Genomic DNA, 14,973 nt, shown 5'->3' with positions numbered 1-14,973 from the left:
TGATGAGAGAGAAAAGGTGTGGATGTGATTTTAAGAATTTTTTAACTACGTGATTGAATATTTTTGTAGAAAAACCATATCAGACAAGTACTTATACAAAGAAGAGTATTTTTTATGTTTTAAAACACGTCCGCGGTGGTCTGCAGTAGTATTTCATTCAGTTTATGAACACTGCATTTCATAGATCACTTCAATCAGTCATTGCTTTTTGAGCATCAAAATAAGATAACCAATGTATCTTCAACACTGACTTTTTTTTTTGCCATTGATAGATCATTACAGTATGCCAAGAAACTGAGTTTGGTGACTTTATTATCATCATATTCATGAAAGGAGACAAGTGAAAAACCGTCAGGAAAAAAAACCGCCAGGAACTGATCCCCCAAAATGACTTGTGCGTGTATCTGATCATTTCCAGGTGTTTTTAATTAAATATCTTTGATCTTCACCTGGTGGCCACAACAAACTGTAACTGTAGTCTCAGTAAGGTCATTTTTTATTTCTACCAGCAGATGTCAGCATAGTGTTACAGACAGTGCTGCTCAGTACAAGCTGTATTACTGTTAATGTGCTTGTTGTTCTGCATGAGAAGCTGTTGTGGTTGACTGCAGTACAGAATAATTTGGGTTGGAAAACTTCTAAAGGTAGAAGATTAAACATGAACAGCCAACAGTTACAACTAATTTTTGATTTGTTAATTTTTTATTTTTCATAAAAAAATAAATCCAGGTCATATAATTTGCTTTGTGTAGCATATATATTTTTTTAATGTATTTATTTAAGCAATGAAAAAGACAAGCCCACACGTTTTTATTTTAGAAACGGAAGTGCTATTGTTTACAGCCAGCTTAACACCAGTGCTCCGCGGATCTCCAGGGACAACACACACACACACACACACACACACACACACACACACACACACACACACACACACACACACACACACACACACACACACACACACACACACACAGCAGCAGGGCAGCGGAGAGGAGCGACAGACAGGGATAGGGAAGTGAACGCAGCAGGTGGGCTGTTGCTGCTGCCGGTGTTACCTGCCTCTCTCCGGCTCTCCTTCCTGTCTGCCTCCGCCAGGTAAATTCTCCGCTCGTGTTCGTGTTCTTAACCTGTTGAGCGGAAACACACGATGAGAAACGGCGGAGCGTCGACGCACTTTGAAGCACGAAGGGGGAATTGAGCTGGGACTCGACTGATAGTGAGACAACAGGTCGTGAAGTAAGAGAGACACGACGGGAAAGCTGTGAGCTCGTTGGTAGCTCCTGTTTTTACTCCGCAGAGACAGTCAGAGACCGTTACAGCAGCTACACAAAGCCCGCGAGGAGTTGAGTGTGTGTACGGAGAGCTGCAGGTGGTTTATTTCAGAGGGGGTGGCGGCAGGTAGCGAGCAGGATGGTCCAGTATCCCGTCTGCTGTTGACGCTCATTATCCTTCTCTCTGACCGAAAGTGACCATGAAGGACACGGGGGACTCAAAGGACCACCAACTTACTGTGAGTTTACACTAACGTTACTATCTGTCCTTTGTAATGTTGCTTTTTATTCCAAATATCCTCAGACACTCAGTGGCCACTTTATTAGGTACACCAACTTCACTTCTATTGTGCTATTGGTCAGTTTTTGTTGACTGTATGAAATGTGTACATTGAAGTATGTGTTTATTTATCCATAGTTAAAGATGGTGGTATATTATACTGAGAGATGTTTCTAATTTATTGTCCTTCCTATTTACATACATGTATGTGGCAGAATTTGATGTGAAACACTTCTGAATAAAATGCAGACCAGTACAACACCGCCACCCACTATGACCTCACAAACATATCATTTATTTAACACCTCTGAACATTATAGGTTTCATAAAAGTAGATTTATAGCAGAACATTTCTATTGTACTGTACAGGTGTACCTAATAAAGTGTCCAGTGAGTGTATTTTCTTTTCTTTTCTTTTCTTTTCTTTTTTTTTAAATAACTAAATGTTTCTTTCAGTAATTCCTAACAGACTGCCTTGTTGGTGCTAAGAACTGAAACAATTGGTCAATTAATTGTTTGGTTGATGGAAAGAAAATAAATCAGCAACTATTTTGATAATCAATTGATCATTTCAGTCATATTTCAAGCAAAAATGCCAAACATTTGATTGGTTCCAGCTTATTTTCTCACTCTTACATTATAAAAAAAGGAATATCTTTAGGTATTCAACCTGGTGCGGTTGGACATTATGATTGGAGTTTCTAACTGTTTTCTGATGTTTTACAGACAAATAACTAATGGACTAATGGAGAGATTAACTGATAACAGAAATAACCATTAGCTGCAGCCCTATTGATGTTATATGTTCGTTTTCCCAGCCCCTCACCACCTGCACTGTGTTCTGCAGCCTATATCTGAATTATTGAAGTGGCTGTTTCAATTGCCTGGCCTCTCTCTTGTCCAGCATGTAATGCACTTTCTACAGGGTGCTGACAGAGGGAAGACCTTATTATTCTACCACTGTTGCTCTTGTGGTACTAAGGTGGATTAGTATTATTATTATTACAAACACCCCAGAAAAACCCAGCCATGCTGCGGTGTGTACATCTGAGTTGTTCCTAATGGTTACATATGCGAGCCAGCCTCCACTGCTGTGATTGCTATTGTCTGGTTTCATCCCATTTTTCTCCCATTAAAAGCCTTTTTTACTACTCCATGGAAATAAATCCTGCAGGGAGAGAAAATCTAACATCAGGGTGACTCTGAATGAGTGTATTAATGTAATAATTCAATCGTTCAATTGTGTATCTGCCAAGTGCTATCCAGGAAAGGCTCATTTAGCCTTTAAAACCACAGGTGTCTGTTTCGCATTTGAGATGAGTGTTGTGATAATATGTTATCATTATAATTTGTGTCATACTTTTTGCAGGCGAATTGACAATAATTAGACTGTTAAGTGATTAAAATGGACAATGGAATAATATTAGTCCCTCCATTCATCCATCTGTTTTCCATCACCTTCACGGTACTGGTGGCATGTGACTTATCCCAGCATGCACAGGGCAGAGGGCAGGGTACACCCTAGACCAGGCACAAGTCTGCCACAGCGCTAACACACATTGGCAGTCAAACACATTTAAACTCATATTTATATATAAGGGCAAATTGAGTTTCCGGTCGACCTAACCTGCATGTGTTTGGACTGTGTAGCTGGAAAGTAGATAGAAAAAAAAAACATGTCAAAATGAGGATAATAAGCAAAATTCTTAAAGAAAAAACCACCAAACAGGGTTTGGTTTAAACCCAAGGGCCTCTAAATATGACTGTTCTTTATTTTTATAGTTGCATGGAAAAAAAATCTTGTGCTTGACATTTAAAAGATTACTCATGCAGTTGTTGTATTGCAGCTGCCCAAATTTATTGAGAAATTTCTTTTGAAAAAATGGTCAAAATCGATGATGCAGAGGCAAAGATATCCAGACTTTTAGTCCCTGTTAACGCTTCCATTCCTAAACCTCCCATAATGCAATTCTGTATTTTGTTTATACTGTCCCTACTTAATTATATGACCACATTTTCAAAAATCTACATCCCCTTTTCAAATCTCAAGGTAAAATGATCCTGTTGAGACCTTCAAGGGTTATTTTCCTGAGACTTGACAAAGCTCCTCAGAAAAAAATATTCACTTGGTTTCGCAACTTGTAAACTTATTTTGATGTTTAGAAAAGGTCGAGTTTCCCTTATTCCCACCTACACTGCAACTGACAAATAAACCAGACTTCTTTCCTGAACCACGCTTTCTTGCATCTGCAATTACAACTACATCAATACAGACTCCTTTGTAAAGAAGAGCTCATTTATTGTATAAGCCAGAGCGCTCTTATGTGCTGTCAGTGTCATTTCTCCCCATCATTTTCCAACCTGTAATTTCAGTAAATTGAATATCTCTGACGATTAAATTGAAGGACGACTGAACTCACTCTGTGTGCCCGCAGGTTGCCTTGAGGATTCGACCCCTCAGCGATGCTGAACAGGAGGAGGCGGCTACGATCGTGGCCCACAGAGTGGACGACCAGGTGAGATGGCCATCCTTTATTCTACTGCTCTGTGTGTGTGTGTGTGTGTGTCAATATCCTGTTCACCTCTGTGCATGTGAGTGAGCGATGGGGGTCAGTGTGTGTGTGTGTGTGTGCGTGTGGGAGAGGGCTGTTGTCTCTGTTTCAGAGCCCTCTTCCTGCCTGTCACAAGGCTGCACAGATAAGGTATCTGCAGGGACCTCGGTAAAGCCAGCAGCTCCTTTTTTTAAAAAAAAAAAAAAACAGCTCATTTGTGAAGCTCAAATGTCACGTTTAATTTGTAAACGAACGCTGGATGACTCAGATCCGACGCAAAGACGGTGACCTTTCTGACGACTCATAGAGAGCTACAAATTCTTTCATAAGCAAACGGCTGACGCTTCGCCCGGGGTTTAATTGGACATCAACAACTGCAGAGTTGTGTAACCGTTCTAACATAAAACATTTGTGCTGAAGGCAATTCAGTATCTCAGTGTGTCTGTCTGACTTGAATGATAACACACACTAACACAGAATTAGAGCAGCCAGTAATAATTATTTCTGTTATGGATTTATCTAAGAGTTATGTTGTCATTTTCAGCTAATTAGTTAGAAACCACTCCACATATTCAGCACTCCTATGAAATTGTCAGACTCACGATGGAGAGTTATTAAATCTCTTAATCTTTTATATTCCACACATTCTTCTCCCTCGTCAATATTTGCCACCCATTACCCACAATGCAACTTGACTGGTGACAGTTCAGCTAATGTAGCCTCAAGCCACTAGCCTCGGGCAGGGATGAGAGGTCTGGTAAGTTTACTTTCTTTAAAACTCCACGCCCCCGGATTTTTATTCATCTTCACACTTGTAGTCTTCAGGTTACATCAGGTCACAGACGGTTTAATCAGATTTCTTTGCTTCCTCTGGAGCCACAAAAGGCTTTAAACAACTTCTTTCACATATGCAGTATGGAGGAAATTGCCTGTAAAACACCCCAGCTCTTCTAAAATAACACACAAAAGACTGATGGACTGAAGAATATAGGAGACAGTATCTTACAGGAGTCAGAACTCAGGAAGATGTGCCTCTGAGAAGGGTAAAAGATTTGAGTATTTATGATGTTCCAGCAAAAAGAGAATTCACACACGACTAGCTCTTAGTTGATAACATGAGATCGTCATCCAAAAAAAACTGCAAGACCTTAGAGAGAGTCAAGGTCGATGTCGGCGTTACCTTATACGTTAGCTCCAAGTGACCACAAGCAACAAATCACTGAGAAAACACACTGCGGCTCCTTCAGGGACACACTGAGGATAACTTATTTTATTTCTTCTATCTAGAAGGATTTTTTGATATTTCTTAGATCCAAATCTTCAATCAGATCAGTCTTGAAAAGTAATTAATGCCACTCTTTGTGCCAATTAAAGACACATGTACCGAACATAAAACAAACAAATACCCGACTGCAATTTGATAATAGTTACTGCTGCTGACATCTGTTGCCGCTGTTGTTAATTTGCCAGCCAGCTAAAACACGTCAACCATCACACCAGCCTTCACTCATATGTTGTTTGATTTTAAAATATCGCTGCTGCTGCTGCTACCGGCTTGCTGTTGCTTACGTCTGTCGCTGCCACTAACTGCTGTGTACTACGGCCATCACTGCATTGCTTGCTGAAATTCCCATATGACACACCTTCAAGGACTATTAGTTCACCTTATGTGTCTGTTAGAGCTGAAACGACTAATCAATTAACAAATTGTATAAGAAAATGTTTAAGAAATGTTTTAAAACTCACAGGATGCAGCTTTTCAATTGGGAATATTTTCTGTAACCAGCGTTTGCCATTTGCCGACAAATGCTGACCAAACAATTAACCAATTCATTATGAAAGTAATGAGTAGATTCATCTGTAACAGAGATAATCATATCTATATTTCAGTCATCTAATATGTTGACATTTGAAAACAGATAATACCAACAGCATTATGCCAGACTGTGTTCACTCTATTTCTTCTTGTGTCTTTTTTCCTGACCGGTTTTGAATGGCTTTCTGATTTATTTGGCAACTAAGCTGCTTTGAATGGAGCCATTATGCTAATTTTATTTTCCATTAGAGTAAACCATGACAGGAATGTTTCTGAATGAACAGAATGTAGATTGTCTAAAAGCAAAGAACCATTGTTCTGTGTATATATATATATATATATATATATATATCATATATAAAAATTTTATAAAAATTAGACCACAGACATGGATTATTAATTGAAGCTGTATAAAAATATTTAAACTGACAGGGCCTAGATTGTTGTCATACAGCAGAGGTGTTTATTCCTGAGAAGATCTTGTCCTTAGAGCGCGACCCCTGCCCATATGTAATCAGGTTGCTACCATGTGATCTCCCATATGAGAGGGACATACAGTACGCACAAGCCCCATGAGGACCATATTTACTGCCAGTCCTTGCTTTTGAACTGGTCCCTCCTGGAGACCATTTAGCAGTACCACTGGTGAGTGTGTGATGATGATGAACACAGCGCGAATGATAATGAGCATCGTTTCTTGGAAACCTGCTGAGGTGCCTTCCTCACTCTGCGTAGGCTGATTGAGGTAATAGTGGGCAGCTTCTCTTAACAAACTAAGACGTAGCCAGAAAATGTAACAGCCACAGCAACAGCTGACACGGTGAGTCAGATTTGCCTCAGTGCGACAGTGACAAATGCTAGAGGGAAACATTATATTCACGCAAAGGATGTGATCAGTGGTGTCTCATGCTGCCGAAGGATTTTACTACAGAACGTTTCTCGAAACAGATAATCCGCGGCGCTGAGGTCTGACTTGTTTGTCTGTCCTCTCAGAAGTAATTTAATTACACCAAGTCTTAAGGACAACATCAGCACTTCTGTCTGCCATGACATCATTAAAACAGGCTTGGACTCATGGGATTAGAGCGTAGCAGCAAGCAGGCAGGCAGATATGCCACAACACCATGTAGCCACCACAATAAGGCTTTGTTATTGTCTCTGTTCACCTGCAGTTTGTTGATTTAAGGCCTGAATAGTACAGTTCAGACTGTATTATGTCTGTGGAGAGAATCAGAAACGGACAAATATGCTGTATTGTCTCTGTGGGGTTACATTAAGTTCACTCAGGCACATGCGTACTGAAGGATTAGTGGAGCTTACAATACACACTTGTTATTGAGACAGTGGGATTGTGGGAATCTACTGTTTACCTGGGGTTTACCTGGTCTGCCCTTACATGAATGGAGGGGATGTAGTGAGGTAGGTCACAGCAACACTGGGATGGGATTATAGTGCAAGGGATAGTTCAATCTGTTTACCTGTAGCTGTCACTCTCACCCCAAACCATCCCCTGTCACACAAATATGTACGGATAAATTCATACAGATAACACCTTCAAACTAGGACTGAACGATATGCAAAAGATGTGATTATTTTGGAAGATATTGCGATTGTGATACAAGTCAGGATTTCATTTGAAATGGTCATTTTTGCATTTTATTTTCACAGAAAAAATTATAAATGATGATGTGATTTTTGTCAGGTCTTGTACCAAGCATGTTTCTTTATATAATATTCTGGAGAATATTATTTGTAGGCCGGGGCGTCTCTGTAGCACCACAATGTTTCATTTATGACACATTTTACCTTTTATCAAAACAATTGTAGCCAATGATTTGAATATTGCACTTTGCCAAATTGAGATTTCGATATTTCGATTTATTGTGCAGCCCTACTTCAAACACACACACACACACACACACACACACACACACACACACACACACACACACACACACACACACACAACATTTCCACATGCTGTCCTTTTGCAAACACACACAACTATGTTGTGATTAGTTCTTTTGCGAGACAAGCAAGGCAAGCAGGCATTGGCCATATGGCCTACAGGTAGTGCTCAGACAGATTAGCAGGGTGCTGGTTGCTCACTTGGCTGACTGGGTGGGAGTACCCAGATCTGGCAGAAAGCAGACAACTCGAAGCTGCCTAAGCCTGCGGAGATGAGCTCATTGGATGGGTTTTAGCTCAGGTTAAGCCTTTTGCCACCTGCTCTCTTTCTCTCTCTGGCTTACTCGCCCCCCCACTGACGGCCTCGGGGGATCCAGCCGCTGGCTTTCATGGACCACCTGTTGCCTGTTGTGCTCTATGGGCTTTCCTTGTCCTTGAGTGAGTAGGTCAGAGGTATACTGTGGTGGATTTATGAATGAGATATTGATGGAACATCAATCATTGGAACTGATCCATCTTTCTGAGAAAGACGATCCCAATCTGCGTACTGTACAAGATAGAGGAAGGCTTTTTGAACAATTTGTCATGTAACAGTGTCATGTAATTACATCTTCATGGAGGCAAGAGGCGGAGTGTTCTGGCTTTTTAATGACACAGTTATGCGAAATTACTAAACTAGCCCAGCCAGTTTTGTCTGGGACACACTGAACAGTGAAAACTGCAGCCATCTCTATTTGTTATGGGACAAAAGAACAACCAGGAAGACCAGAGTATGTTTCATTCATGTTTCACTCATTTTAAGGTGTAAAGAATGATGAGAAACAAGTTCCAACAAGTTCTAAAGATCAGAAACAGGCAAACGTCATCGTTAAAAAATGGTTGTGATCATTTCTCGTATTGAAAAAGGTTGTTGGGTGTTGAATGCACCAATGCGTTGGTCCCTACTTGTTGCTCTATTATCACTCACATCATGATACTGTAGCTGTACTTGCTTTTTTTAATAATTGCCACTATGATATTAACCTGTTTCAAGCAAGTGTGAGGTTTAAAAATAATTTTACTCCAAAATCAAAACATCACAAAGCTCTGAAAATTAGTAAAGTATCACATCTTGTCCCTCAGTAAAAATAAAAATGAAAAACAAACATTGTTTTTATTTGCCTTTACGTTCTCAACTGATCACTACTGAGAATAGCCTTGTTTGGACATTATTCCACGCTGGAGTAAAAGACCCAGAGAGGTGATATCAACCCTCCTTAAGAGGCTAACAGGAAAGCTATGTTTAGCCCCTAAGGGATAAAGATGGTTTTCTCAGGTCTGAATGCAACACCTGAGAGGACTACTTTATCTCACTACTGCTTTCACTCCACTTACAAAAGCCTGTTGTGGCGTTGAAGGCAAAGAATACGTATGGTAGGAGTTTAGAACATGCGGTAGACAGGATAATTGAAACTGGCTGAAAGTAGGTTCACACCATTAAATCAGTACAGTAATCAACCATCTTCCTAAATGGATTCGTACGCATGCAGACGTAAATATCCTGTTGATGGAGCTCAGTGTTTACGCCCTGCAGGTTGTGTCTCAGTCCTTGAACTTGTTAAGCATGTCTTCAGCAGGGCTGGCCTGTCAGCAGCACACAGTGGGGAATGCTTTATAGTGAGGCTTGTCTCCATGGAAACACCTAGACAAGGTCAGGGCCATTGTTTGTTCTTGTTGTTTTTTTTTTTTGTCAGTGGTACAGTCCTCCATATAGGAGAATAAAGAACAACAACGAGTGAAGGGCCAAAAAACTATGGGATTTGTTGTTGTTGTTGTTGTTGTTGTTGTTTTGATGAATACGATAATTATGAATTAGCTAATGAATCCATTCTTTGATGCAACATTTGCTCAGCTCAGTTGTTTGCAGGCTTGTGAATGCAATCTGTAAGTGCAGTAGCAATAAATATCACACACAGTATTGATTTTTTCAGCGTGTATTTTGTTTTCTGCTGAGAATAGAAGACTCAAAAGCCCTTCTTCATAACATCAAGAGGAGTGGAGACTTTCCCACCATTATTCATTCACACGTTTACCTGAAAAAAGAAAAAAACCTTAGGGGCAGGTGGTTCATGCTGATCCCTGAGCGAGAGAATGTCATCCAGCAGGCAAACAAAAATGTACCATTTTGCCTCCCGGTTCTTTTGTGAAGATCAAGTCCTTTAAAAACAATAAGCAGCATTCAGCCTGTTCCAAGCACAAGTCTACTTGATTACAGTACATCCATGAATTGGCAAATTTTCCGCCTTTGTAGAGTACAAAGCGCCTCACCTCAAGTGCTCAGTGTAGAGTTTCCGCCAACCTCTACCCAGGCCTGTCAGTGAAAGGAGATTCAGATTGCCTTCGCCGTGGAGGCGGCGCTGTCGTTAGCCTGATTCAGCAAAAGCAGCCCCCCCTGGAAAACAAACTACTGCGAATGAGAGAGTCATTGTGAGTTAAGCAACATCCAATCTGGGATGTTTGCAAAGGTTGTCAAATGCAGAATTGCAAGCAAACATGAGTATGTTACAGAGGAAACTCAGTGGGAATACATTTTTTATCAGTCCCAGCCAGCATTGTCCTGGGTGGTAGTGGAAATGATGTGCTCCTGAATCCTCCTTGAACAGTTTGTTTTAATCAATATGCACCAATTTCCTTGTGCAAGCACAGCTAATTTAATTTAATTTGGAGAAAGCTTGCTACTGGCCTGAAAGCGAAGGAGAGCGAGTAACATGCATCAGAAATGCTCAAAATTTGCATAAAAATGGCCCAGCTCCCTTACTGTCCTAATGCTCCCTTACCCTCTGCTGATGGAAATGTTCTCTCCAAAACAGTCAATCGCCATAATAGCCTAGTTAAAACTCTGTGGAAAATGTGAAAAAGGGCACACTTTGTCCATGCACAGTCTCTTTTTTTACGAGACAGTGTTTGAATAGCTTCATGTTTGTGTAGGAGAGGGAAAGGAACTACAAATAGCCGTGTCCTTTTTAGCTGCGAAAGATTTAACCTCCTCACACAGAGACGGAGCCAGGAATGAGACCTGAACCTGAAACGGCAACAGTGGCGCAGCGGGCAGGCGCAGTAACGAACGAGAAGCACAAGAAGAGTTTATTTTGGGTCGCTCGCAGAAGGTAGACCTACTTTATTGCAAAGCTAGGTTAATATGTCAGCACAAATAGACAGTCTGACCCTGGAAAGCGGATAATCTTTGCTTTACTCATTTTCTCTCTCACTCCACTTCTCCTTCTCGGCCTCGCTCTGACTCGCCCTGATCCCTGCCCCTTCCTTGAGTCTCTGTTACAACAAGGGCCAAGGGTGGGTCTGTGCATGTTTGTCTGTGTGTGTGTGTGTGTGTGTGTGTGTGTGTGTGTGTGTGTAGGTGTAGTATGTGTAGTATGTGATCCCTCTCAGTTCCCTCCCTGCTCTTCCACTCCTGATCGTGATGAGAGGGCAGGGCGTGGCGGCTCACCATAAGCAGCGGCTGAAGGAGACTAGACTCTCCTGAGTAGCTCTTAGAACTCAAGTAAACACACTTATTGCCCCTGACCTACTCCCTAGGAATCAAAATGAGCTCATTATAAAATAGTATTATACAATCCAGCCGTTACATAATAAAGAGCATGATGTAGCAGGTGCGAATTGTTCACACCTTGCTTCGTCTTCTGAGTCACTCTTCAGTCCACGAGGGGTTGATGAACATGAAAGAAATTACCCAAAGGGCTTTTACTGTGGCCGCGTCAACTAATTATGTTATAGATTACACGAGCATAACATCTTTTCTATATTAGGGGAGAAGCACATCCTTCGGTGCCTCAGTTCTGTGTAACAGAATCAAGAGCACAATGTTCCCCTGCTTCCTCCGTTGCCACCTAATACCACTTACACAAGCAGGAAGTACAGGTCAGCCGCAGGTCCATTGATGTGCTGTCTTTATTGGGCTCCTGGCAAGAAAGAGAGGCAGGGATTTGTCCATTGTAACATAGGTAATGGGTCACAAGTTGTTTCTCCCAACAAAGTTCCCATCAACAGCCAACAATCCTCTCTCAAAATCTCTAGAAGACACGAACAAAGGGAACTGAATGAGGGAGGGGGAATGGAAAGACAATTCACTGAGAATTTGAAGTGTGAAAGTTGTTGAAGGGTCGGGGATGCGATGCACGGGAACAGCAACAGATGAGCAAAAAGAGGCAGAGGGAAATTCAGGACAGAGGAAAGAGGTGGCACTGAAGACAGACAGATTTGCAGCAAGTGATTGTTTACATCTCCCGTATGTCTCGGGAATTAAGGTACCAGAGGGAGTAAGTCTCTAAGGGGGTTTTCTGTGTAATACCCCAGTCAAAACACCATGTTGTTTGTCTGGTGAACCATGATACTGCCTTTCCAGAGAAATGACAGCACCGGTTAACGCTGGGAGCGGTGAGATTTTTTTTACATATGTTAGGAAGTACTGTGACCCAGCACCACCTTATTCAAAACGGTTGCAGATCAGAAGAAGCAGAAATGTTATGTATGAAAACCAAAAACATAATATTTTATGAAAGCGTTTCCTTGCAATGTGCAAATAAACATGCCAGTGAAGAAACTCTTACACCAGTTTCAAACCAAACAAGTGTAAGAAAACTGTGCTGACTGGGTCCATATACATATTAATAGTACATAATATGCAAAATAAATTTCTATACTGTCTTGCAGTTTCAAGAAATCCATGTACTTAACCGTTTCCTACAGTATTAAATGTCACATGGCATTAGCAGATGTCAATAGAACTGTGACCTTGGAACATGACTGACAATTGAACATCACAAAGAGAAATCAAAATACTTTTCTACTGGTTTGATAGTGTTTGTTTTGCCTCCTGTGCTCTTCCCTTCTCACCATCTTTGAAATGCATGCTGGTCTTTACAGGATATAATTGTTGCACTTTTCCAGTGTGAGCAAACTCAAAACCCTTTCAGTGAGTCTATTTTTCATCCATCCGACAATTTTGCTTTCTGCGTAATGAGCTCTTGAGGCCGCTAGCACTCGGGCCATTCTTCTGTCTATTTCTCTTTATTATTGTACAAGAGATCTATCTTTTATCCTCAAAAAAAAAAAAAACAGGCTCCAGTGTATTTTTGAAACCCTGTGGAAAGTTCATGGTGCGCTGGGGCCGCAGAAGAATTGAAGCTACTTGGAAAACGAAAATGGCTGCTTTTGTGCCTCACACAAATGACATCTCCCACTCTGTCATGTCGATGTGAGCGAAATGGACTCAAATGCCCTGAAAATAGCATGCGGTCGCTATTACTGACGTCATTACATGTGAACATGGGTGTGAAGTTAAGTTGACACTGTACTAATTGGATCCTTACACAGCTTGCTGCTGCTGCTGCCTTATGAAAAGATCATCCAAAGGGCATTACGTAGGTTCAACACGTTTTTCCTGCCTCCACCTCTATTAAACCTGACAGAGGAGAGACATAATAACATAATGTATAATCAATACAACGAAAGAGTGGGAAAAGAACATCAAAACAGGAGATACCTTATTGATACATTCTCTAAAGTAATGGTACTGGTTTGGTAAGTGAAAATTCACTGTCAATTTTTTGCTTTCAGTCGCCTAGCAACAGCATTCTCACGACTTAAACCACCCAGACTTCAAGCATAATGACTTCCCATGTCAAAATTACAACCTCGCATGTTGCCTTTGGAGGCGGCAGTTCTCTTGGTTCAGATGTTTCTGCTGCTCCGTCCTGCTCTGCTCAGCCTTCATTCACTTGTACGCAAACTCAAATTCCAGCACTGCCGGATGTTTATCACCCATTATTGTTTTCACGTCATTATCAATTGTTATGAACACAGTCGCATGATTATAGTGACTAAGGAGGTGAATCAAAATAGTGTGGGGCCTGAATTCACTATGTCTTACCTGATATTTTAAATCAGGACAAGAAGAAGACGCATATCCTGAGTAAAGTCAGGCTTCTCTTAAAGTTTCCTCTTGTCTTCTTGTTCCTCTGATTCTAAAATGGTCACTGTAGCGTGTGTGTATCTGTGCGTGTCAGTGTCTTGTCTGGATAAATGGTGATTGTCCCAGTTTTGTGTGCTATGGCCGACCTCCGGCCTCGAGGCTACCTCTGACCTTCAGCAGCCGGCATCCTGTGCCAGTCTCTGGCACAAAGCAACAGAGCTGTCCTGCCAGTTGGTTGGCTCTTGGATGTTGTTTGTTTGTTATGGCACCAAGTGGAGAAGTAATAGCTTTGCTGGTAATCAGCCTAATTACCTCCACCAAGGAGGATGTGTTCTTCGTCTGTTTTTTTTTTAGTTTGCAGGCTAAGACTAATAAAAATATGTTATAAATACCAATGAGATTTGTAGCACAAGAAACAAGACGAGGGTGATTAGATTATGCTTTGAAACCAAGATCTTTTTTGATTTGAAATACGAACATCTGGCACATTTGACGCTTAATATCTTTTATTATTTTATATTGTGGGTGCCCTCAGGGCACCCTGCACCCGCCACATCTTCACACTTAATTGAGATCCGGGCGGAGGGGGTTGTTGCCATCTGCGCCTGTGCCATCCAATAATACATCTGCGCTACATGGCCTCATAACAGAAATGACGTGGTTAAGGAGGACAGGAGGCAGAGAGACAGAAAGACAGAAAAGCACTTTCTTTTATCCAATTCATGATCTTTCATGATGTCTTGTTGTGTAAGGAGCTGGGAATCCTGTTGCAAGAGTGTGTGTGTACGTTTGTCAGAGTTAGAATGACAGCGACCCTCGTCTGACTGTACAGATCTGGCATTCGTTTGTTACAGACACAACCAGACATCTTATGTAACCTCAAATGAAGAGCAGCCCCTGCTATCAAGCTCCCTGTATCAGGTACACCGTGAGCCAACGCACACCTCCGATCATCGAGAGCCCCTGAAACGGGATATACGCTAGCATTGTTGGGGTGCAGGGAGGGCAGCTCTGAGATTTTCTATCAGATAACCAGCCGCAATTGTGCCCGCCGGACTTTCCAAAGCTTTGGTTGCATTTCTGAAAGAGCAGCTTGAAAGGTGGCCCTGTAAAGGTCACTGCTTAGACCTGATTGCTTTCTTTTTGTGATCTTGACCCTTTGTTCTTTGCGGTGC

At 41.4% G+C, this 14,973-nt stretch overlaps 1 protein-coding gene across 1 annotated transcript in view; it reads left to right on the top strand.

Moving 5' to 3' along the window:
* The first annotated feature begins 950 nt into the window (after positions 1 to 950).
* The window catches only part of kif19 (kinesin family member 19), a 36,614-nt gene continuing 22,591 nt past the window's right edge, over positions 951 to 14,973 (top strand). The window contains exons 1-2 of the mRNA XM_056366858.1: positions 951 to 1,513; positions 3,990 to 4,070. Of these exons, the coding sequence (XP_056222833.1) occupies positions 1,475 to 1,513; positions 3,990 to 4,070 (120 nt within the window). The 5' untranslated portion in view covers positions 951 to 1,474. The remainder of the gene's footprint in view (positions 1,514 to 3,989; positions 4,071 to 14,973) is intronic.

Source organism: Seriola aureovittata, chromosome 21 (genome assembly GCF_021018895.1).
Source record: "Seriola aureovittata isolate HTS-2021-v1 ecotype China chromosome 21, ASM2101889v1, whole genome shotgun sequence".
NCBI classification, from domain to species: domain Eukaryota; kingdom Metazoa; phylum Chordata; class Actinopteri; order Carangiformes; family Carangidae; genus Seriola; species Seriola aureovittata.
This window is presented reverse-complemented; position numbering and strand designations above follow the sequence as displayed.